At 35.4% G+C, this 26,262-nt stretch overlaps 1 protein-coding gene across 1 annotated transcript in view; it reads right to left on the bottom strand.

Moving 5' to 3' along the window:
• The window catches only part of LOC125666394 (atrial natriuretic peptide receptor 1-like), a 43,216-nt gene extending 19,000 nt beyond the window's left edge, over positions 1-24,216 (bottom strand). The window contains exons 1-5 of the mRNA XM_048899563.2: positions 23,919-24,216; positions 13,179-13,339; positions 11,789-11,926; positions 11,377-11,512; positions 10,217-10,308 (exon numbers count right to left, since the gene is read on the bottom strand). Of these exons, the coding sequence (XP_048755520.2) occupies positions 10,217-10,308; positions 11,377-11,512; positions 11,789-11,926; positions 13,179-13,339; positions 23,919-24,216 (825 nt within the window). The remainder of the gene's footprint in view (positions 1-10,216; positions 10,309-11,376; positions 11,513-11,788; positions 11,927-13,178; positions 13,340-23,918) is intronic.
• Positions 24,217-26,262: the final 2,046 nt, after the last annotated feature.

Here is a 26,262-nt window from a genome sequence, read left to right on the forward strand (position 1 = left end):
TTTCACAGCCGTATTATGTACTGTTTGCGATACTCGTTTTAAAGTTTTATCTGAGTAAACTTTCACAAAGGATGAGATGAATTACATTATATATAACAAGATGTGACATTTTTAGAGCATCCCGTGGATAAGAACAGTGACAGAGAGATAGACATAGGAAGAAAGATAAAGGAGAGAAAGAAAAAGGGAGACTAAGAGAAATATATTAAACGAGCTATGGAAGTCTTCGTTGAAGATTGCAATCTTTAGGAATATCGAATCTATCTGAAATAGTAGAATATTTATTAGGACAAACCTTTGCTTCGGAAGCACACAAAGCGGAAAATTTACTATTGCAAAACGAACACCACGTGATGTCTTTCCATGGAATCTTCCACCAGTTGCTGAACAACTCAGCGTCTCTTTTCATCTTTCTAAAAGAAAGATAAACGACAAGTGGACGGTTCGACTATTGAAAATAAAGTAAGTGATGCATGCGCGTGCATAGATGTGTGTGGTAAAAATAACGCAATATTAGCGTGCTTGGGGAAATATTTGTTCATCCTGTTGCCAAATCCCTTTCAGTATTGAATAATTGTTTAAATTAATGTCTGGTGGCAACATAGAACTGCACATGCTGAACAAAGCGTTGGAAAGATGATAATGTTGGGTGGTGGGTTAGTTATGGTACTTTTTTTCTTGTTAATGATAGATTACGTTAAGAAGCTTCCTCGCAAATTTCTTTCTTTTCGAAACTTTTCGAATAGAGTTTGAATAATCGTAGCCTCATTTATGTCTATCGTTGATTATCTCGCGATTTAATAAGTTCCATTCTACATGTACATTGAAAGAGTGTGAAAAATCTTACCGATACACAACCAATACTGTGATGCAAAAGATCAATATTGATATCGAAAATGCTGAGGCAAGGATGGACACCCATAGGCTTTCTGTAAAGCAAGGCAAATAGAAAATCATGTTAGACTTCACACGTAATTGTGATACAAATGTTGAAAATACCAACATCATCAACATCATCTATCTATAATTTAGACCGCTACCTTTCCGGAATATCAGCTGCACATGTAACAAACGCACTACCTGTTTTAAAGCTTATGTCTGTCACGCCCGGAATTCGAGTCGCGACCTTCCGCTTGCGGGGCAAACGCATTACCAGTAGACCACCGCGGCGGTTCGTTCTGATTTATGTGCATGGTGAAATGTTTTGGAAGCTTGTAATACATAACTTTTATCCCATCGGTATGGTTTATCTGTAGTTCAACAAATAGGTCTAAACCTGTATAATTTACGATAACAACTAACGAATCAAATCAGACGAATGTTTAAATATCGTTAGTGTGCAATCAGTTATAACATGTTCATCTGGTAAATATATACGAACACGTATACATAGCCAGTGTGTGAAAACTGATGATAACGAACTGTGATCAATGTCATAACTCCTTTAAGCAATACAAAATAAAGAGTTGTGCAAACACGGACGCCTGGATCTACCAGAGGTGGGATCAGGTGTCTAGAAGAAGGGAGCCTTATCTGTCGACCAGTCACAACCGCCGTCAGCCCTATACCATGATCAGGTAAACGGAGTTAGCCGTAGTCAACATCAGTGTGTCAAGAACAGCCTAACAATCGGCATGAAACACGCCCGTCAGCAATTGATGCAATGACAGTTTGTATTGGCAAACTAGATCATTATAATGACCATAAAATTAGCCAAATTCTGATTTTAATCGAAACTGGTGGAACCCTTGTTCCATCAACTGGTTTGTCAGTAGCTTGCCTCGATTTAAAAATTGACCATACGCAGAACAAGCTCTTGCGTATCGAATCAGTTGAGAGCTGTAAACTCCATATGCAGGTAATAATGGAATATTGCTAAATAAATATCGGAATATGAAGATGAAGAAGCTGAAATCATCCCGTTTGCCATACAGCTGTAAGTTTGCCGTTAATATCTATTTTCAATAAAATATCTAAGTATGAATCAGAAATGAATGACTCTGGTGTTTTTTTTATTCCGAGTTCATTTGTATATATCGAATTGACGTATGAATCAAAACTAGCATCGTCAATATCTTTAAATGCCACATTGAGGACCACGACAAGACATATTTTCTTCTCACGTAGAAGTGTTTGAATGAAATCTGCTTCATATGAATATAAAAGGTCAGCTAAGAAAGGAGCACAATTCATGCTCATGGGAATTCCGACAGACTGTTGGAAGACCTGATCACTAAAGACAACAAAGATATTGTCAATGAGGACCTCCATCAGATTTTGATACTTGTGTGTTGAATCAGAGTGGTGTTTAACACTCTAATGTTTTGGATGACAGATCACTAGATATGAATATTTCCGTTTTCAATGTCAAAAAGATTAGTTTTTAATGACTGCGTTTCCGTCTTTGGGTATTTGAAAAAAGTCCCATCACATTCACGTTCTTTTCTTGTGGACTAGTAAAATTTCATACATCACATGCATTATCATTGCATCCATATGGAAATGCAGTTCCTAAAGTCCTGATCCAGTGATATTCTCGTTGTCTACGAAAAGGGCTACTTAATGTTGTATTGTTTGTGTGTTGGGAATGTGTTCCACAAAATCATTACCTTCATGGACAACATAGAATGGTTCGGTGAATTGAAAAGCTGATAAAGAAGTTGGTTACCACCATTATACATTTGAAATCTCTGTCCCGATACTGTCTTATTAAGTGAACTCTTAATTTCTCCCACATAAATTAATCCACATAGGTTACACTCAATATCCTAGACAATGTTAGAAGATTTACAAGTCAAATTATCAAAGGATCTGGTACAGAAACTACGTTTAGTGAGCTTACTACTAAATTAGTTTCTAGTGATCAGTATAGCACAAGTTTTATAAGTTTCAGAGAACATTTAGCGATCATGAACATTGGATCTAAAAAGGAATCATCAAATATAATGTAGTATATATGTATAGTTTATATACAATTCGTTAATGTTTGTATGTGTGCAGTTAGTGTAAAATGGAATTATGAAGATAACAAACAGTAGTATATCTCATAACGCCTATACAAAAAGCAAACTCCTAGATATATAGATGTACCAGAGGTGGTATCAGGTGCCTATCATACATGGGTACACCCTTTTGACCGGTCATACTCACCGTGATCCCTATATTGTGATCACATAAACGGAATAATCCGTAATCAGAATATGCCAAAAAGGGTGGTAATGCAGTATAATTTCCAGCACACACAAAGAACCCAACTCTGGTCCACCATGTTTGTATTTTAGAAATTTAATTTTCAATTTACCCTCCATATTTAAACACTCTGGTGCATCCCCAGTAAATCCACATGGCGGTCTGTTTGCAGGGGGTCCTTTGTTATTTGGCCAATGAATTGTGTTGGAATTGCTGAGATGAAATTCGCCAAGAACTCCATATCCAACACGCTGTAAATAAAAATATATCGATTTATGCAGTATACAAATAAAATATCGTATGTTTACTTATTTCAGCGTTTCTAAAATTTGACACAACCGCAGTTAATGCATCCTCTCATGTACTTATGTTTCAGTGCATCTTTTAAATATGATAATGGGTAAATGGCAGAATTCCTATTTAGGGCAACTATGTTTACCTCTGGTCACCAAAGCAGCCTGAATTAGAATCTCGCTAAAATTATAGAAATAGAACACTATACTATTTATGCAAGTGGAATTGTTGATGCTGGTTCACTATTGTCGCTTTAAACTAGTAACTCAGAGACGATAGATAATATACATTACAATAGTTTGTGCGTCGTTAATTCTATAAGCTGCTGAAGGCAGAGTGTGGATATGTACAGAGTCTCGACTATACAGAAAAGTTCATATCTATTTTAAAAAAAAAGACATGTGCTCTCTGAACGGTTCTACATTTCACTTGAAACTGAGCGAATGCTTATCGAACTGTGTGTTAAACGTTGAACACAATTTGGTTAACTGCTAGTGAACGGTAAACGAATGGCGGAAGCAAACGGAACGCAAAGTGGACAGTGAGCGACCGGTGAATAACATAACTCCAACAAAGAATACAAAACAGAGTTGAGAAAACACGGACCCCTGAACATACCAGAGGTGGGATCAGGTGCCTAGGAGGAGTAAACACTCCCTGTGAATATCTTCGTGTTCAATCTAATCTATTATCTATTAACTCCTATCTCTATTCAACATATATTCTTATACGTTTGATTTCATGTTATCTATCGGTAATAACTCATTCTTTGTTATATATGTGAACATATACATGTATTAATAAAGATATCTAACCTAAACAGAATTGAATATTACCCATATTACATCTTAATCGCGATGATTTACTTTAAATATGCACTAGACAATGGGCTTTTTTCGGTTGTTTTCATGTTCTGAACAATCACTTTGGCTTAGACATGTTGGAGATGCCATACCTACTTAATTTAACTCTTTTTTAAATATATCCTTATGATAAGCCTTTAATCGCATATGGTGTCGGCTAGGGCGACATGTTTGGCACATGTCAACTCTTACATATGATCCTCATTTAAATTCAACTGTTATGTAAGGCGAAGATAACGAACAGTGATCGACATCTTAACTCTTTTACAGTACCCGCAACGTTATTCTTGACATGATAAACGATAGAACACGATACACGCACGATAGGATAGGATACATGCACGATACAATAGGATACACGCACAATATAATATGATAATAATTTATTTAGCCACGGTTGTACGTTTATTTTCCTAATTTTTTAAAAATTCTATTTATCTTTTTTTTTTACCGTCATTACAGCTAAATTCCGAAACTAAACTATATACGGTATTTAATTCATTATTTGGTATCTATATGAATTTTCTCAGCCAATGATTCTAAAACGTATATTGTCACTTAATGTTTAATCTATGAATCACACAGGGAGTGATTGAATTTTATCTTGCTTAATGTCTCGCTCGAGAATATTTCACTTATATGGAGACGCCACCATGACCGGTGAAGAGCTTTAAAATTTATGCTCGGCAATTACGGCCATTGAGCAGTGAGGGTTCTCTAGCGTGCCACACCTACTGTAACACGGGGCGTCAGTTTTTAAGGTCTTCTCCGAGGACCCGTGACATTCACACTTGATGCCGAGCGTTTAGCAATTAAACAGGGGATTAAGAAGATGTAATATAATGTATAATGCCCTGCGTGGCACAGTAGGAAATGTCTTGTTAAATTTTGAGGGAGCTTAGCCAGGGCCTCATCCCTGACAGCTGCCCTATAGTGTACTTTATTATTACTATCATTATTGTTATAGAATAGGTTCTGGGAAATAAAAGATATATATATTTAAAAAAAAAAATAAAAAAAAAATAATATAATGTAGTGATATCATCCTTCAATAGCTCTCTTATTCTAATGTCTATTATCTTGAATATAAAATAAAACCAAGTAATATTTTGTGTGTAGCGAGGAGGGGGGGGGGGGTATTTTGAATCAAGCTCTGAGTTCACCGCTCATTCAACAACTACAATACGCAAGATCGTAAAAATCGAGTTAGCGAAACTCTTTTGTAAAGAAGTCTGCAAAAGCGTCTCGATCTTGGACATTTTTTGCTTATTCAAACATAGCATCGGAAGAAGATTTAACCCGTGCTTTCCACAATTAAAAGCATTTTTAAATGAAAGGTGTGTAAAAACGTCTGGCTACAGGAAAAATGAACTCCTGAATTTAGCTCGTGAAGATATATATTTTGACGCAAACTCTTCTCAGCTTAGGGAATTTCCTTGCTGACAGCAGTGGGACAAAATCCACCACATTTCCATTAAAATCTATCATTTGTGGATATTTCTGCGTATTTTGTTTCTTTCTTAAATCATTACTACAGTATACTGCAATGCAATAATAGTGCGCCATTGTTAAAATCAGTTGAATCAATCACAACAAAAGTTGCAGAAGTGGTATTATTTACCAACATGCCCAAATTCTCGCATATTCTGGGTCTCGCGAGACTTTGAAAAGAGAAAGTAAAATTTAAAACCAAGACAGAAAAAGTAGTCGCGATCTTACGTATTATTTTCATAATGACCGCTTTAAAAACAATCCACTGCACTACACCATCTGCTCATATGTTAGATATTTCTACACTATGAGTGATAATTGATACTCATAAGTAATTGGAACATATTTATTATAATTGATTTTTGTTAACAAAAACAAATACAGTCCATTCCACTTATATTGAAGTCGGTTATATTGAAATATGTGTTATATTGAAGTTAAAATAGCAGTAGCAATATTTGTGTAGTTCAGCATTGGTTATATTGAATTTTGGATATAATGAACAATTCAGGTCGGTCCCCTGGATTTCATCATATCCGAAGTAGACTGTAAACCGTTAAAAACATATACTAAAACCGGCTTGATTTAAATTCTCAATTTAGAAACGCTTAAAAATGTTTGTGTTTAGCATGTAAAAAATTGATATAATGATCAAAACTAGCATAAATTTCCAGTATCTACATGTACGACTATTGGTACATGTGTACATGTATAAATAAAAAAAACCAAACAACAATGAAAGGTGAATTGTGCCCAATTGAGCAGAATTTTGGGAGATGCATTACCCTTGAACTCTTTTAAAACTTAATCTTCTAAATGTGTGAAATACAATGTCCCTGAGAATGTTTACTGTCAAAACACGGGTGATACACAAAATCAGATATAAGAACGCGCACAAGTTCAGTAGTTGTTATATAAGTTGAATACAGGTGGAAAAAATTCGGAAGAAAAAGAATCATTATTAAAATATATGTAATAAACAATGTAATTTACTGATTTTTCCTTTCAGATCGGAACTTCCCATTTCTCTGTTAGTGTTAATTACAAATAATTGTTTCTAGACAAGGAAATGTTTATGAACTGCAGATGAAGGAGCTTTCAGTTTCACTGTCCTCGGTTTGCTTGGCAAACCACTGCCTACTTTCCAGACTACTTAGAATGAAATTGTGATGAATTTTCACCCTCTCTGGACAGACATATAGCTCTTTTTCTGCCTTAAAATCGATAGCTTTATGTTCTCCTTCAAATATACTGTCTTTCCTCAATTCCTAAAAATAGATTCTTTAACAAAACAAATAAAGCTTTCGGAAAGTATCGTACTTTTTCATTAGATTTAATATACGATCTCGATAGTTTCCGAAGCTACACGATAAACGAGTTTCACGATAAACGGAAAATCTTATACACGCAAAACACGATACATGATAGAACTGATAAACGCAAAACACGATAGAAAACGGAAAACCTGATACACGAGAGGATAGGATACACGCACGGTACAATATGATACACGCACGATACGATAGGATACACGCACGACAGAGCACGATAGGAATGTCAAGAATAACTTTGCGGGTACTGTAACCAATACAAAATAGAGAGTTTTGCAAATACGAACCCCTTGATATGCCAGGGATGACACCAGGTTTCTATTAGGAGTAAGCATCCCCTGTTGATTGGTTGCATCCGCCACGAGCTTTACATTTATCTCTTGATGAGGCAAACGGAGTTATTTGTAATCAAAATCAGTGTTTCAAGATCGGCTTAACAATCGGTATGAAACACGTCAGACAGCATCTGACCCAGTGACAGGTTGTATTACCAAACTAGATCGTTATGACGACCATGGGATTTGCGAAATAGTGACTTTAGAAGAGGCTGTTGAAATCCCTGCACCATCAACATGTTTTTAGTAGCCAAATACGATCTAAAAACTGATCATACGCAGAATATGCTCTTGAGTATCGAATCAGTTGAGATATATACACACCATATGCAGGTGATAATGGAATATTGCTATATGAATATGTTGACGATGGAGAAATTGTAATCATCCCGTTTATCACACAGGTAAGTTATTCGCTTGCCGTTTATTTCCACTTTCAATAAAATATCTAGGCACGAAGCAGAAGTGGAAGGCTCCAGGTGTCTTTCATTTCGAGTTCACGAACATATATCATATTGACATATGAATGAATATCATTATCATATCATTTTTGATAGATATCTCTAAATGTCGAATGAAAGACAACAGGCAGATATTTTTCATCTCACATAGATGTTTATTTTAATGAATTCTGCGTCATAAGAATACTAAAACAGGTCACCCATGGGAATTCAAACAGACTGTTGGAAGACTTGATCACGAAAGGCTATGAAAATATTGCCACTGAGGAACTGCAGCATTTTCGTTATTTCAACTTTACAATACTTTGCGTGGAATCAGAGTGGTATTTAACAAAGTAAATGTTTTGGATGACTGATACGAATACTTCCGTTTTCCATTTTTGTTAGGCAGCAACTGTCTACAATGTCAAAAATCTAGTCTTAGATTTGTCGTGATGAATGGTATTTAAAAAAATACGTTTTGATGGTGTTAATTTGAGAAATATTTTGACATTTCAAATTTACTGAAACTTCCTTAGAACTTTAGAAGTTTTCAGAATTTACATTTGATCTACATAAATTATGGCATATGCAGTCGCAGAGTACGTTTGAAATTTATCCTTCACATCTGTTAATATTTTCTTGAGGAGTAAAAATGGGTCTTGGTAGATCATTTACTGGATCCAGCAATATATCTTTGTTTGTAAGTTTTTTTTTACAAAGATTAGGAATCCAGTATAAGTATGTTAACTCATATTTACCCGACGCATTGACTGGAATATTAAATTTTTGTCTAAAATCGGATCATGCTTTAGAAGAATTTCATCTTTTGAGAGGACAGGTGGATTATAAGTACGATTACCAAAAGTGGAATTATTGATAGGTTCGTTAAAATACAGTTGCAATAGAGTTTTACAAACAGCGACAATGCTGGTACAAGCTTTGACAACTTGAATCAAAACGTATTCCTCATGTAACACATGTAAAACTTATACGGTACCAATTTTGATGCACCAGATGCACATTTCGACAAATAATGTCTCTTCAGTGATGCTCAACCGAAATCTTTGAAATCCGAAATAACTATGAAATTTTAGAGCTAAATATAGCCAAGAACAGCGTGCCAAGAAAGTGGAGCCAAATTAGTCCAATGATAAGAGCTATGCATGAGGGAGATAATCCTTAATTTTGAAATGAATTTCTAAATTTTATAACAGCAATTAAATATACATCTGTATTTTCAAGCTAGTAACGAAGTACTTAGCTACTGGGCTGTAGAGACCCTCGGGGACTAACAGTCCACCAGCAGAGGCCTCGACCCAGGGGTCATAATGTAAAACTTATACGGTACCAATTTTGATGCACCAGCTGCACATTTCGACAAATAATCTAATTCCTTTATCATTTCTGCTTTACTAAACACAGAAGGATAGATGGTACGTACTTTTGTTTTAATGTATCTAATGCGAGATTTTGATATTTCTCTTATAATTTTAATCCATTCTGACAATTTATCAAGTTCTTCATTTTCATATTTAGCCCGTCGTCTGGCAAATCTTTAGCAGCATTTACAATAAAGTTTTGTCACCAGTTGAAAGATCGAGGTTCTCTGTATTAAAAACCTTTTAACATAGGTGATTTGAGGTCCTTATTTTTCACTATATCAACATCACCAGTAATGAATCGTCCAGCTGGACTATAGTTGGAAGAGGACAAAGATGTGGGTGAATTAAGTATGAAATGGTCTCTATTTAACGAAGTTTGTTCTACTTATAAAGTGTGGATACAATAGTAGAAGTATATCTGTATGAAATACAAGGTGCAGACTTCAACTTGAAATATCTTAAAACACAAGTTTGAACTCTTTAATGATGAAGAATGTTGCTTATGTTCACGGCATTTCTTCCTTTGTTATAAATTTAAGCATAAGAAACTGGCGTCATGGTTCGGAAGGAATGTCATCCATGACCTGCAGTGGTGTAAAGAGCCTGTAATTGGCAACATCCATAATCATTGGGTTCAGTGTATATTTTGGTTTTGAAAAATTAAAGTATATTCAAGCAGTGGCTTGTTTGAATTACGTATTTAAATATCTCTATGAAACAGAGTAAACAAGTTTTGGGAATATGTTGTTAAATTCGTTTGGTAGGTGGTTGACTATTGTTAAACCTCAAATGAAGTTGTCACCAACTTGGAGTTTAAGGAATTCATAATTCATGGAGAGAGAGAGAGAGAGAGAGAGAGAGAGAGAGAGAGAGAGAGAGAGTACCTACAACAAATTCGCCTGACTTGGGATCGAGGTCCAGAATCATCATGTCAACAAGCAGATCACCTTTGGCATTAACGAATATTTTTCCGTTGACAGCTAGAATGATAGAGAAAAAACGGTAACCTTATAACTTAATAATTTTTAAGATATCAAAACGTAAATGTATCTCCATAATGTTGGTATGAGTTATACGTTCGATTCCTGAACTTGCCTTACATATTTGTCAAGCTTCACCACCGATTCGATTGTAAGTAACTGCATTTGTTTGTCAAATTTACATCATTTAACCTGATGGTAACGGGTTCTTATGAACTTTTCGAAAATTGTCAAATGAACGTAATTCAACCCCTCTAGAATTATAGGTTCAATTCTATTTTTGATTGTTGATTCTTCAAACAATGCATCTTGGTAACAAATAGAAAAGATAATACAAGTACGTTGCGGTATTGATAATTGCTTATTAAGTAGTACAATATACCTGTTATCAACATCAGAATATTGGCAATTTTCCTTAAACAGTATTATTGACAAACTGGTTGCAACGATATGATAGCATTCATAACAATTGCATGAAACTGTTTCTTTATGATATATACAAAATGTTTGTGAAAAATATAGGAAATATATCACATAATGGACTTGATAAATGATTTAATGAAAATGCCCTCGGATTCAATATTTTGAACCATATAATTGATATTCTTATAAAACCTAGATTTTTGAAATAGTTTATAGTAAATATTTTTTTTTTACAATCACCATTGAAAAAGATTCCAACAAAATTTGTTCCTGTCATGCATAAATCTTATCAAATCATTGACTTTGCGAAATCTTATGACATCACTGAAGGGTACAAATACCTCAAGTAATGTTATAACATTAGAACACTAACGATAATTACCGAATTCCCTAGTTCATTAGGTCAAAATAACACCACTTTCAAAACTCGAACTGGTATTTCATCAGCATTAATGAACATTGACGTAATATTCTGCATACTACATAACGTAACATTCTAAATACCAATAATATAACAGCTGATACTATTTCTTCAGTATGTGCTATAACATTATGAAGGCTTACATGTTCACTATTCTTTAAAATTAATTTTTGCTACACTACGTACATTTTCAATTTAGTCACCAAAATGATTTTTTTTCTCACCATCAAATGTTCTGTTCCATAATCTTTTAGTGACTTCACCGCCATCTCTGAAGTCTTTTTCATCACGAATTATGTTCTTTACCGTTTCTCCGTACAATATAAATGCGAGATAAAATGCGAAAGCGTGTGGATTTACCTACAAAATGAATCTGTGAATTTATATGCACACGATGATTTCAGAGTGACAAATGTTGCTTAAAATAGAAAGATTTATTATTTCATTTTTTAATGTTTGCTCCCCACGATAATCAGAAAAAGGTCACAAGTCTAAGAGCAGCATTGTGTTTGGTCCTTTTCGTGCATCTACGTTTACAACTTATAAACATCACAATATCGAATGTTATCGAAACGTAGAAATAATATAACTTACTTTGTGAACTAATGTGTGTATCTACAACATTAAAACACCTACGTCTTCTTTCACGCCGTAACTGAAGTTATACTTTTCCAGAGATCGTCTCTTAAGTTCAAACTTGAATTCTGCATATTCCTTGGTTTCCGATTGAAAGAGACCGACGAGGAACAGTGATTGGAAGACCTTTCGCATGATCTATTAATTAAACATTCATTAGGTATCCCGAGTAGAGCATTTACTTTTTTGTGTAGATATTGTGGGTTTTTTTCTAAACATATTATCAAACAATTCAATGAAAAATGTATAAAACTCGTAAAGCACGTACACAGTTTGTGTGATTCCCTAGCAATGGAAATTGCAATCCATGATACAATGAAGGATAAATGGAGAATTTCTATTTTGAAGGTAAAAATAAAGAACAGGGATAAATCTCAAACCTTAAAAGGAGTTCGCTATCCTCATCTATCTTAAAAGGGATGCCAAATAAAGCGTTGAGCAAACATGGACCTCTGAATATACCACAGGCGCCTAGGAGGAGTAATCTTCATCTGTCGACCGGTCACATACTTTATTCTTATTACCAACTTGATATTCTTCAACCTTCAACTTTTTGTTTTATATTTTCTATAGAAATGACTTCTCCGTACACTGTTTTTTGTGGGAATTCATACATTATCACATATCATAAGCTGTCTGACGTTTTTCATACCGATTGTTAAGCCGTTCTTGGCACACTGATTTTGACTGCGGATAAATCCGTTTACCTGATCAGGAAATAGGGCTCACGGCGGGTGTGACCGGTCAGCAGGGAATGCTTACTCCTCCTAGGCACCTGATCCCACCTCTGGTGTGTCCAGGGGTCCGTGTTTGCCCAATTATCTGTTTTGTATTGCTTATACGAGTTATGAGATTGATCACTGTTCGTTATCTTCACCTTGCATTCATGAACCTACCATCAGTAAAATTCACCAATTTTGCATTTTATAAATTAAATGTTTGGAGTTGGTTTACTATTATTGGGAAGTGAAATTGCAAAAATCACCATAACTCCTTTATAACCTGTATTTAAATTATAAGGTATATCTTTACTTATTTCAAACCGTAAGGTGTATGTGCTCTCCACAATGCCTGCCGTGACAATAATGAGAACCATGTCTTTAAACATACATCGCATATTGTGGATCAGCCCACGATGTCTCTTAATTTGCTCTCTAGAAAATTATTGACTAGCATCCCTCCGCCGTGGTCAATAACTGGACTTTCATGTCCCCAATTGCAATGTGAGCGCCATAACCGCTAGGCTATCGCGATTACGTAAATGCACTGATTTCTATTTTATTTATATCACAACACTTTGATTTTACCATGATTGATTCTAGTTTAATGGTAAACGTTTGTACTAGTTTGAATTATAAATATATATATATATATATATATATCATACAACCTCGTCGTTTTCATCTCCCATTTTCCAGTTTATCTCGCCATGAATGAATCCATTAGTCGCAAAGAAATACAGGAACACATACTCCCCATTTGTCATGCCAAACGAGTGCGCAGTCAATAATAACTCTCTGAGGACGATGTTCTTACACAAAATGACAAACACTGAAAAAGAAACATTGAAAACACAAATTGTGTGAAATTTTTATCTCCACCTCACTCTTTATCTACACCATTATAGTCAAATTTAGTACACCTTACAACTATTTCAACAGTGAAGACTATGATCTGGTTTTAAGTATTTGTTATGAAATGTTTAATCAATATAAGTTGATTTTGAATGTCTCTCCTTGAAATAAAAAAAATGTGATCGGGTAAAAGTCTGGAATGCTCGGGATACATCTAACTTATCGATTCAAAAGAGATACACACATTTTCCCAATAATATGTTCCATTTAGGAGACGCTGCAAGAAGTGGAAGATCACGTAATGGACATATGGCGGCATTATAATAGACAGATATCTCGCCATACGAGAAGTCGCGTTTATTTGTGATGTTAGTACACCGCCAAAATGCAGTATTCTAACCGAAAAAAATGAATATTGTCTGCATTTCATTTATGGTGAAGGTGTGAAAAGTCTACTCAGTGTTCTGGATCGCGACGTTACAGAAACATCGATCACGCTTGAAATCAAGCCGTGTCGTCTGACTTGTATGAAAGTAATTATGTGCTAACACAATTAAAGCATCATATGTTAATCTGATTTCAGTTAATTACGCCATGATTGTCCATATCAAAGTATAGTTTCCAGAGTGAAAAATACAATATGCTCATAGTCTTTTTGAACAGTTATGTCATTGAAGAAAATTCTATTTCGAAAAACAATGCTAATATATTTCATGATACAGCGAATGGTAGAGGAACCAAACAATTAAGTTTCAGTTTTATACATAAGATTTCTGGGTTATAAAGATTTCCTCACTGGCAGTTTCAAACTTTCCTAGGATAATTGAATGGCTTTTTAACGGGACGTCCGAGAATGTTTCACTCAAATGATCAAGATATACTCATGATGACTCACGGCGAGTGTGACCAGGAGTCTGTATGTGCCCAATTATCTATTTTGTATTGCTTAAAGGAGTTATGAAATTGATCACTGTTCGTTATCTTCACCTTTCATGGAGATTTCACCGTTGCCGGTGAAGGGCTGCAAAACATAAGCCTATGCTTGGTGCTTATGGTCTTTCAGCAGATTCCCATGGGGATTCGGGTTAAAATAGGTCCTCAGTGCCCCTTGTTTGTCGTAAGAGGCGACTAAATGGGGAGGTCCTTCGGATGATACCGCAAAAACCGATTTCCCGTGTCACAGAAGGTGTGGCACGATAAACATCGTTCCTTGTTCAAACGCCATAAGCGCCTAGCATAGGCCCAAATATTGCAGCCCTTCACCGGCAGTATGATGAGTGAAAGATTCGCGAGAGGGACGTTAAACAATATTAAATCATTCATTTAGCAAGGATGGATCTTTTCATGACACACATGCTGTGACACAGGGCCTCGTGTTTGCGATCTCATCTGAAAGACCGTCCTATTTACTCGTCTATCACGACAGGCAGGTGTTACTGAAGAAGTATTCTAACCCGGATCCCCACTGGATGTTTTAGTATGAATATTTATTCAAAGCATATGGGAAGACAACAAAATCTGAATGGAATATTTAGTTAGAGTATCAAATCAACAAAATGATGACGGACGGGATTTGCCTGTATCTGTAATTTGATATCACAATATTCAATTTTCACAAGAACGCAATTGTGATGAATTAACGTAGACGTTCATAATATCAGTCACCATAAGACTAAAGTTAATTTGCACTTTACATAATATTTCCTACACAAAAATCACGATATTACCTGAAAACTACCCGTTTCAATAGAATCTTCGTCATATTTTTGGAGGTAGATAATGGAATACAAGATAAATAGCCAGTCGAAACAAAAACAATGTAATGTGAAGGTTTACCGATATGTTCACAAATATCATGTAGCAAGTTTCATAGACATACGTCAACAATTCACAATGACTACGGATTCCATCACTTGTTGAAGTGTAATATGATTATAGAAATAATGACAATCATTTTCTTCCTCTGGAATTTGTATGGGTGTCATGTATTTTATGTTATTAAAATCAATATATTTCATGTATTACTTACCCCGAAGCGAATATATATCATATCAAATAGTTTTCAATGTCATAACTCATGCAAAGAATACAAAATAGAGAATTGGGCAAATACGGAGAGATCAAGTGCCTAGGCGTAAAGGAGGGGAAAACATCCCCTGTAGATCCGCCAGGCCCACTGTGAGCGATATATCGTAAACAATATGATCAATTTGATTCCATAACACACCCCTGAACGAATCCCTTACATATCCCGAAACGAATCCATTAAATACTTCGAAAGGAATATATTACATACCAATATAAATCCAATACGTACCAATTTGGATCTATTACATACCAATATGAATATATAACATACCAATATAAATCTATTACACAACTTGAGAAGAATCCATCACATGCTCAGAGACAAATTCACTATACATATCTATGACGAGATCATTACATACTTTGTGGGAAATCCATGATTCGAGTACCTACCTCGAGACGATGCATTTGCTTTGTGCAATGTATTGGTAAATCCTTGCTCCGATTCAGATGAAAATGGTATGATCGTAGATGATAGACCGGCTCCTTGAAAAGCCGCATGTATATCTTCTCCAATGGCTTCATTTAGAGTATATATAAGTTTAACAAAACGAGTTCCTTCTCTCTCATACAAGACGGAAATGTCAGTCCAATTAAAATGTGAGAAAACTTTGATGTAAAATTCAGCAATCGCAATAAAACTATAGGAGAGTCTTGTTAGGGTTTTGTAAATCTGCTTGTCGTTTAATGATTGGAAAGCACCACTTGTTGTAAACATAGGGATATTCCATGCTGCGGCCATTCTCCCGATTGTTTTTGTTGTTTCACTGCAAGCTACAAATTAACATTTTTCATTACTAATACTGAACATTGCTGTCAATCCTTGGTTTGTAGTATACATACATGTATGTATGGTGATAACAAGTTACACATTCCATATGAGTTTGACATTTGGTTCAATCGAGCTTTAAAGTCCAAAGTAGTTCTGATGATCGAACGTTCATATAACGGTAGCTATTTGTACGAGAGCAAAATTGCACTTCTGTGACCATAATCTGCAACAAACACATCCATTATGGTATTTGACTTTACAGTTGGGGAAACGCAATTTGGATATATCGTGTTTGAGGTCAAAATCAAAACAAGATATACGATATGGTCACATGCATCACATTGTTTTCATAAATTGTTTCCATAAATTAATGCATATATGTATTTGATCTATTCAAATATTTTATAATAATTAACACTTCATGGTATGACATGATATTCCCATGGGCTCAAAATGTGCTCCTTTGCAAGTTGACCTGTATTCATATTCTAATAAAGCAGAATTTATTTTAATAAACTGGTACATGAGAAGAAAACATCTCTTGCTTTCACTTTCAATACAACATTTATAGATATCCACGACGTTTTAGTAATTTTCATTAATATGTCGATTCGATATATCCCAGTGAACTCGAAATAAAAGACACCATAGAGTCTTCCACTTCTCCTTCATGCTTGAATATTTTATTAAAAGTATACATTAACGTCAAACTAACAACTCGACTTAATGATAAACGGGATGATTTTAGCTTTCCCGCTTGAACTTCCTATATTTATTTAGCAATATTCCACTTTTACCTGAATATATGATGTTTATATTTCTCAGCTGATTTGATACACAAGACCTTGTTCTGCGTATGATGCGTTTTAAAATCGAGGCAGGCTACTGACAAACAAGTTGATGGTGCAGGGGTTACCGTTTCAAAAGTCGCAATTAAAATGAGCAATTTGCTTTTATGGTCTTTATAACAATCTAGTTTGCCTATACAACCAATCATTGGGTTAAATGCTGCTTCACTTATTTCATACCAATTGTTAGGCCGTCCTTGGCACACTGATTTTGACGATGGATAAGTCCATTTTTCTGATCAAGATATATGGCTTGCGGTGGGTATGACTGGTCAACAGGGGGTGCTTAATCTTCCTAGGCACCTGATCTCACCTTTTGTATTATCTAGAGGTCCGTGTTTGCCCAACTCTCTATGTTGTATTACCTATAGGAGTTATGAGATTGATCACTGTTCGTCATCTTCACCTTTCATTCAAAATCAGGTCAAATAGTAAAATGTATTACTAATGATTAAAAATTACGTACTCAGTTCAGTTAAGGCTTCCCGGGAACAATTACAGTGCTTTATATAAATGTACCCCAGTGCACTTCGCACCGTATGACGTCACAATAAAAACATACGTCACGACGTAAAAGTTCTTACAGTTGTATCGCGAGGAAAGTGTCATAATAGTAAGTCATTATTTACCACCGTTATCAAGTGATAAGCAGTATACATGAAAAATGTTCTTGTCAAATGCTTATCATATAATCATATATGATTTCTTTTTCATATCAAATCACTCTGCATTTATCATATCTAGTTTGCACGAAGGTGATGTTCATTTAATATTGTTACCTTGAAATCGCCCCTATACATTCTCCTGATTCGAATTAGCACTGCGTTTAATTTACATAATTATTGCTACCAGCTGCAGTAAATGTAAAAGTGCAACGATGTACAGTGTATTTTGGTGCTTGATGTTTATATATTTATATTCTTAATAGATTGATATATCAGAAAAGTGTAGAGAGCAACTTCTGACACAAAAACAAACCCCTTTCCGCATCTGATAATATCTTACATACTCTCGAAAATTAAGAAATATGCTGCATTAGATGCATTTTAAACTTCCTCCCTTCTATCGGAGAACTTGCTCCCAAAACTTTTCAGTTAATGTAAAGTAGGCTTTGTTTTTTCAAAGGGTTGACCTACATGTAACCTATATTTGCACTTTTATCACAATATTTTTGTTGGTTCTAAATATATAATGTCACGTGATAGTCTCATGATGTTCAACACATGCCTCGATGAAAATATATGAAAGTTTACTAGGTATTGGTTTACACGTCGTTTCGTTCTCGGATATTTTCCATTAAATATTTCCTATATAAAACACTAAAGGCCATTTTATGCATCTATTTTACTTTATTTTTGTATGGGACGCCTTAAATCCATTAAGAACGGTGAGGGGAGACAAATACCTGTATGGTTTTGATCGAGTACATATGCATTCAATCTAAGCAGCAGCACCAGATTCATTTTGATCAAATTCTGTCATCTCCTAAAAGAATTTACTTTCATTTGTACAGAGAATACCAAACAACGCTGGTATTTGCAATATTCCAAGTCTTTGAATTCACCAGTCTTTGTAAATTTGGATAAGTATACAAGTTGTTGATAATATTGCAATTATTTTCTGCACAAGCAGGACGGTATAACTACTGGTTTCCATTCTTACAGAATATATTTTCAATTCTCATTTCTATGTATGAAATTATATGAAACATTCTTGGATTTTAATTGCCCTGACAAATGTCTTTTGTATTTTTTTATGATTGAGTTACGTGCTTTTCGCGTACTAGTAAATGTCATTTCAAACTCACAAAGTCTCATTAACTAATGAGGCCAAAGAAAGAACGTGAATAGTAAAGGTCATCGACTTAGACTGAATTAATTCGTCGGCGGTTTTCTTCAGACCTCACTCTTTCTCTCGCAATTGCGATGCGTTAAATCAAGTTATGTCTTCCTTGTTTGACAGATTTTTAACAAAATGTTCATCGGGCGTTATGAGTCATAATAAACCCTAAATACACAGCAGCAGAAATTACTAAGGAAGCCAATTTGAAAATAAACGCAATTTATTTACTATTATCAAAAGAAAATTATAGCAGTAACAAAATTCTAACGTACGACAGGTAAACAATAAGAGCGTCAGTGACGAGCTGGATTTACAAACAAAGCTGTTATGAGTTAGTGGTTAATTCCAATCTTTCTAAATTCCAAGAAAATACGTTTTTTTCCAATTATTAAAGTGATTTTCTACCAGAGCTCACCACCATAATATTCACAGTGTATTAATGATAAAATGTCTCGCGAACATTCGATACAGTTATAATTTTACATTCACTGAATCTTTTCTCTTATTTGTTCTATTGAAATTCACATTGCAATCATATCCGACAACAAATGGATGCTTGTTGCAATCTAGTTCAATCGAATATTTAGTATATACCATCTGTCTGTGTAATCATTACCAAATATGGAGTGTCATTAAGGTTAAAGAGTACATTGGCTGTTCCATTTAACGTAATGAATGGGTCAACCAAATCATATTTTTAGTACTTACTCGTAAATGAAAGATGAAGAGAACGAACAGTGATCAATTTCATAACTCCTATAACCAATCCAAAAGAAATAGTTGGGCAAACACAGACCCTTGGACACACCAGAGGTGGGATCAGGTGCCTAGGATACGTAAGCATCCCCTGTAGACCGGTCATACCCGCCGTGAGCCCTATATCTTGACCAGGTAAACGGAGTCATCCGTAGTCAAAATCGGTGTGCCAAGAACGGGTTGACAATCGGCATGAAACATGTCAGACAGCAATTGACTCAATGATATTTTGTTTTGATGAACTAGATCGTTAAAACGACCATAGAATTTGCGAATTTCCGAAATGCTGACTTCAATCAAGACTTTTGATACCCTTTTACCTTCAACTTGTTTGTCAATAGCTTGCCTCGATTCAAAAACTGACCATACGCAGAACAAGCTCCTCCGTATCGAATCAGTTGAAATATCTAAACATCATATGCAGGTGATAATTGTATATTGCTAAATAAATATTGGAAGTTGACGATGTAGAAGCTGAAATCATCCCGTTTGTCAAATAGGTGAGTTGTCAGTTTGCTGTTAATGTCTACTTTCAATAAAATATCTAAGTATGAAGCAGAAGTCTAGTTTTTATGTGAAAACAATACATAAAAACATAAATATAAACAATAAATGTTTCTTTGACGTTTCATCGAATAATGAAAGTAGCAAGGATTGCAGAAAAAAATTCTAACCCGCGTAAGTGTAAGCTGACGACCCTTATCACCAGATAAAACAATTGTTTAAGAAACCATCATGTTATGTCATCCACAGGCATTCGACGTTTTAAATACCTATTAAAAATTGTTTTCCTGTAAACATAATGTTCACAAGGTATATCACGCCGCCATTTTGGAATTCTTTTTTACCAGCTAAATCGCTTGAAAATTTCGGCGAAAAGTTCGATATGATATGTTGATTAGACCCCTACCGTTTAGAAGCAACTCTGTCAAGGTCTTACCTCTCGCATCGTCATGGTGAACTAGAAATAAAGTCCATTTATCGGCTATAATCAACCGTCAAATATTGTCTACTGCTTCTCAAATGCGAGAAATCGCTGAAAGGTGGACGGAAGTTTACATAAATATGCAAATGAGAATTATCTTGCTAATGTACCTTCTGAAGCTTGTGCAGGGGAACAGGGGATGGCACTGACTGCAGGGGAGTTGCAGCCCTACAAACACTAAACTTCGAATACAATTGTGTGGTTTCGGGACAAACTGGCATGGGCAATTTGGTAAATCTATCACATTACTTAATACAGCATTGGAGATGCTCATGACCCCCCCCCCCTTCACCTCGACCCAACCCACGTTTTGTTCCCCATTTTTAAAGCACTGAAATTTTACAAATAAGCAGGACAGGACATTTGGATGTATAAATGTCACTGTAAACGTTTGAGAGTATACCAACATCTACACGCGCGTGCGCGCGCGTGTGTGTTAATTCTGTGAACTTTTCTTATTACGTATGTCATTTACTTTCAACTAGGCTGAATAAGTGAAGTTATCATGTTTAACGTTGTAAAAAAATGAATAAAGTTTATACTAATAGAATAGTGTTCAAGATCCATTATTTCGCGCCCACAGACACTCGACGTTTTATATATCTATAATTTAAAAATTGTCTTCTTGTAAACATAATATTCAATTGAATAGTGTGTTTACAGGAAGATAATTGTTTTTGTAGATACTTAAAACGTTGAGTGCCTGTGCTCGCTCTGTAGAACATATTTCCTGCTAATGATATTCAATGAAAAAAGTGCTATTCCGAAATTATGTCAACTTCCGTCCATCTTTCAGCGATCATTCACATTTGAGAAGCAGTAGACAATGATTAACGATGGATTACAGCCAATAAATGGACTTTATTTCTGACACTCTACTTATCATTTTAATACTTACAAGTTTATTGTTATTTCAAATTTCCAAAATTTCGGCTTGAACATCACTGAACAGACATTATTTGTGGTAATGCGCATCTAGTGCATCAAAATGGATACCGTATAACTTTTACATTGCAACCCCTGGGTCGAGGCCTATGCTGGTGGACTATTAGTCCCCGAGGGTCTCTACAGACCAGTAGCTAAGTATTTCGGTACTACATGCAGCTTAAAAATACGGATGTATATTTAATTGCTGTTATACAATTTAGAAATTCATTTCAAAATTAAGGACTATCTCCCTCATGCATAGCGCTATCCTTTGACGAATTTGGCTCCATTTTTTGGCACTCTAGTTTTCCCTTTAGCTCTTACAAGTTTATTGTTATTTCGAATCTCCAAAATTTCGGCATCACTGAAAAGCATCACTGAAGATACATTATTTGTCGAAATGCGCAAAATTGGTACAGTATAACTTTTACATGACGATGCGAGAGGTAATACCTTGACCGAGTTGCTTCTAAATGGCAGGGGCTAATCATATCATATCGTACTTTTCGCAGAAATTTTCAAGCGATGCAGCTGGTAAATATAAAACCAAGATGGTGGTGTGATATACCTTGTGAATATAATGTTTACAGGAAGACATTGTCTTAATTATAGATATTTAACACGTTGAGTGCCTGTGATGTCATCGTTCTACTGATGTGAGGCAGATACATAATAGGTTGTACCCTGTTGAGAGTAGTAGCACAAAGGGTTTTATGTCGTTGTGAGTCGTGCTTGCCTGTTTTTTGTGTATGATTCAATAATATACATAACCTTCAACCACTAAAGAATTACTTTTGAGCACTTTTTCGTGCTGATAATACGCAATCTGTGCAGGCAAATTCCAGGACGCACTTACGTCAGGAACATTTGTTTGTGCATCACTTTGTATTATCAGCGCAGTGAGCTTTGAAAAGTGATATTACGAGAGAGATTACGAGAATTGACACTTTCTGAAGATGCGCTGCAGAGGATAACATGACAAACAGCTTTTACTTTCTCAACATTAATGTAATGTAAGTATTTGTTGCAAGCAGTAGCGTGCAATTCATCTCACTCTTAAACGTATCTTTAAATGTTACTCCACCTGAGATTTATTGTTAAAAGTTTGATGGACAGCCAGCATACCATTGGTCATCATACACGTAAAATTGGGGGGGGGGGGGTGATGACTTACAATTAAGTCTTAAGCCATTAACACGAAATTCACTTTCTTAATTTTCCACTTGCATGGGAACATTTAGAGGTAAGTCTGGCCTAAACTTACATATGTACGTGCTAAAATGATTTCAATCTCCGTGATAACCATATATCCTTATGATGAAAGTAGGAGTTTTATTGACATTTTCTTTGAAGTATTTGTAAGAGCTAATAACAAAAATTAGATTAACCTATGTTGTAAATGCATGGTCACATATAATCCATGAAATTCAGATAATTGAAATAAAACTAGGCACTAGATAAAAAAAATTGTATTTTACGTAAGAATCTACATAGAAAATGAGTTAGAAAATCCGTTTGATATTAGTTTGATAGATGTTCTTTAGAAGTAGTGGGATAAAGAGTCATATGTATGGAAATTAACGTGTCGAAAGAAGATGTTTACTCCTCCAAGTCACCCGATCCCTCCTCTGGTGTGTCCAGGGGTCCGTGTTTGCCCAACTATTTATTTTGTATTGCTTGTAGGAGTTATGAGATTGATCGCTATTCGTTATCTTCACGATGATGAAGCTCTCAATTACTGTTTATAAAAGGTGAAGATAACTAACAGTGATCAATCTCGTAACTCTAATAAGCAATGCAAATTAGTGACTTAAGCAAATATGGATCCCTGGATATACCAGAGGAGGGATCGGGTGCCTAGAGGGAGTAAGGATATCCTGTTGATATATCACACCTCCCGTTAGCCCTATATCTTAATCAGGTAAACAGAGATATCTGTAGTCAAAATCAGGGTACCAGGAACGGCCTAACAATTGGTATGAAACAAGTCAGACACCATTTGACCCAACGATAAGTTGCATTGGTAAACTAGATTGTTATAGCGAATATAAAATTCCAAAATAATTTATATGATGATGCTTCTTTCGTCCCGAAATCCACAAAATATTTTTCAAGGGAAAATTGATGTTTGTTATGCCATAGTAAAGTACAAATTCAAATGTCGATATTCAAATTCAGTTGAGACATGTAGTTTTTATCGTATACTTTAACATGTCCTTATAGCCATTCTCAGCATGCGTGTTCATAGGGCGTTAACGATCTCAACAGTATTATCATTTGATCATTAGAAACAGTCATATATAATGAACATTAACAATTAAATGATTAGAATACATACTGGGTCCCATTATTGCCGTTATGTTTCCTCTGTGATACATCTCAGCTACAACAGTTGCGAAAAGCCCTGTCATTTCTGAGTAGCACTCAAAGTCAGTAATGTATCGAATGACTTCCACGTCGAATTCACCAGCAGCGATATCTTTCAGTTTCTCAAGTCCTAACTCAATCGCTGGCCCACTCCGATGTATTCCGAATGGCAATGACTGGTCACCGATGAATGCACCTATGGTTATTTTCGGTTTCTTCGAATACACCAATGCACTCAGCATTAAGGCAATGGTAAACTGTGTTAGCATGCTTACAACTATGTTATTGCATCTAAGATACAAACAACAGAAATTGCATGCTGTGGTAAGTTTTCAAGCATTAAATAACCTTACATTTAATAGGGGATGTGGCAATTCGTTGGTGCATTCTTTTAAAACGTCCCTTTATACAGTTTGTTCTGAAGTGTCATTATCCATCGTCAGCCATCATTTTTTATTGCGACCCTTGATTAACGATAACTCACAAATAAAAATAGGTCTTTAATCTTTGATGACCATGCATCCAAGGAATTCATTAACCTGTCGTTTACTACTTGATGTCAATACTTAGTATATTCATCAAACGAGACGTTACGGGGTTTTCAACTGTCTCGTTTAACGTCAGCATTTCGTACATTTTATGGTCGGTATAATGATCTAGTTTGTCAATACAACCTATTAATGGGTCAAATACTGTCTGACGTGTTTCATACTGATTGTTAGGCCGTTCTCTGCAGACTGGTTTTGACTACAGGTATATCCGTATACCTGATCAAAATATAGGGCTAACAGTAGTTGTGACCGGTCGACAGGCGATGCTTACTTCTCCTAGGCACCTGGTCTCACCTCTGGTACATGTATATCCAGGGGTTCGTGTTTGCCCAACTCTCTATTTTGTATTGCTTATATGAGTTAAGAGAATGATCTCTGTTAGTTATCTTCCTTTCACATTCACACACAGTGTAAGTACATGTATTCTAAAGGGAATGGTAATTATGGTGCATTCGGTGGAAATATAGGTTAATGTTTTAGTTATATTTCGGTTGAGCATCACTGAAGAGACATTATTTGTCGAAATGCGCATCTGGTGCATCAAAATTGGTACCGTATCAGTTTTACATTATGACCCCTGGGTCGAGGCCTCTGATGGTGGACTGTTAGTTCCCGAGGGTCTCTACAGCCCAGTAGCTAAGTACTTCGTTACTAGCTTGAAAATACGGATGTATATTTAATTGCTGTTATAAAATTTAGAAATTCATTTCAAAATTAAGGATTATCTCCCTCATGCATAGCTCTTATCGTTGGCCGAATTTGGCTCCACCTTTTTTGGCACGCTGTTTTTGGCTATATTTAGCTCTAAAACTTCATAGTTATTTCGGATTTCAAAGATTTCGGTTGAGCATCACTGAAGAGACATTATTTGTCGAAATGCGCATCTGATGCATCAAAATTGGTATCGTATAAGTTTTATATTATGACCCATGGGTCGATGCCTCTGCTGGTGGACTGTTAGTCCCCGAGGGTCTCTACAATCCAGTAGCTAAGTATTTCGTTACTAGCTTGAAAATACGGATGTATATTTAATTGCTGTTATAAAATTTAGAAATTCATTTCAAAATTAAGGATTATCTCCCTCATGCATAGCTCCTATCCTTGGCCGAATTTGACTCCACCTTTTTTGGCACGCTGTTTTTGGCTATATTTAGCTCTAAAACTTCATAGTTATTTCGGATTTCAAACATTTCGGTTGAGCATCACTGAAGAGACATTATTTGTCGAAATGCGCATCTGGTGCATCAAAATTGGTACCGTATAAGTTTTATATTATAAACGTGTATATTATTGTTTAAATTAACCTTCAGCAATTAAATGTAAACTGTGTATTTCGATGATGTTCTTTCTCGATATAATTTATATACATGCACATTTTTACTCCCTGAAGCAATACTAGCTGTTATTTTGGTGTCGAACATTTTTTTGCTTGCAAACTTGTGATTTACTATTATTAAAACAGAAAAATAAGATTAAAAAACTGTTGTTATGAATATCCATGTTAGAAAATCTATCCAGAGGTTCTGAATAAAGCAAGATTATCTTATTGTTCTCTTGTATGCAAGGTGAAGATAACGAACAGTGATCAATCTCATAACTCCCATAAGCAATACAAAATAGATAGTTGGGCAAACACGGACCCCTGGACACACCAGAGGTGGGATCAGGTGCCTAGGAGAAGTAAGCATCCCCTGTTGACCGGTCACACCCGCCGTGAGCCCTATGTCCTGATCAGGTAAACGGAGTTATCCGCAGTGAAAATCA

The sequence above is a fragment of the Ostrea edulis genome, chromosome 10 (genome assembly GCF_947568905.1).
Source record: "Ostrea edulis chromosome 10, xbOstEdul1.1, whole genome shotgun sequence".
Taxonomy (NCBI): Eukaryota; Metazoa; Mollusca; class Bivalvia; order Ostreida; family Ostreidae; genus Ostrea; species Ostrea edulis.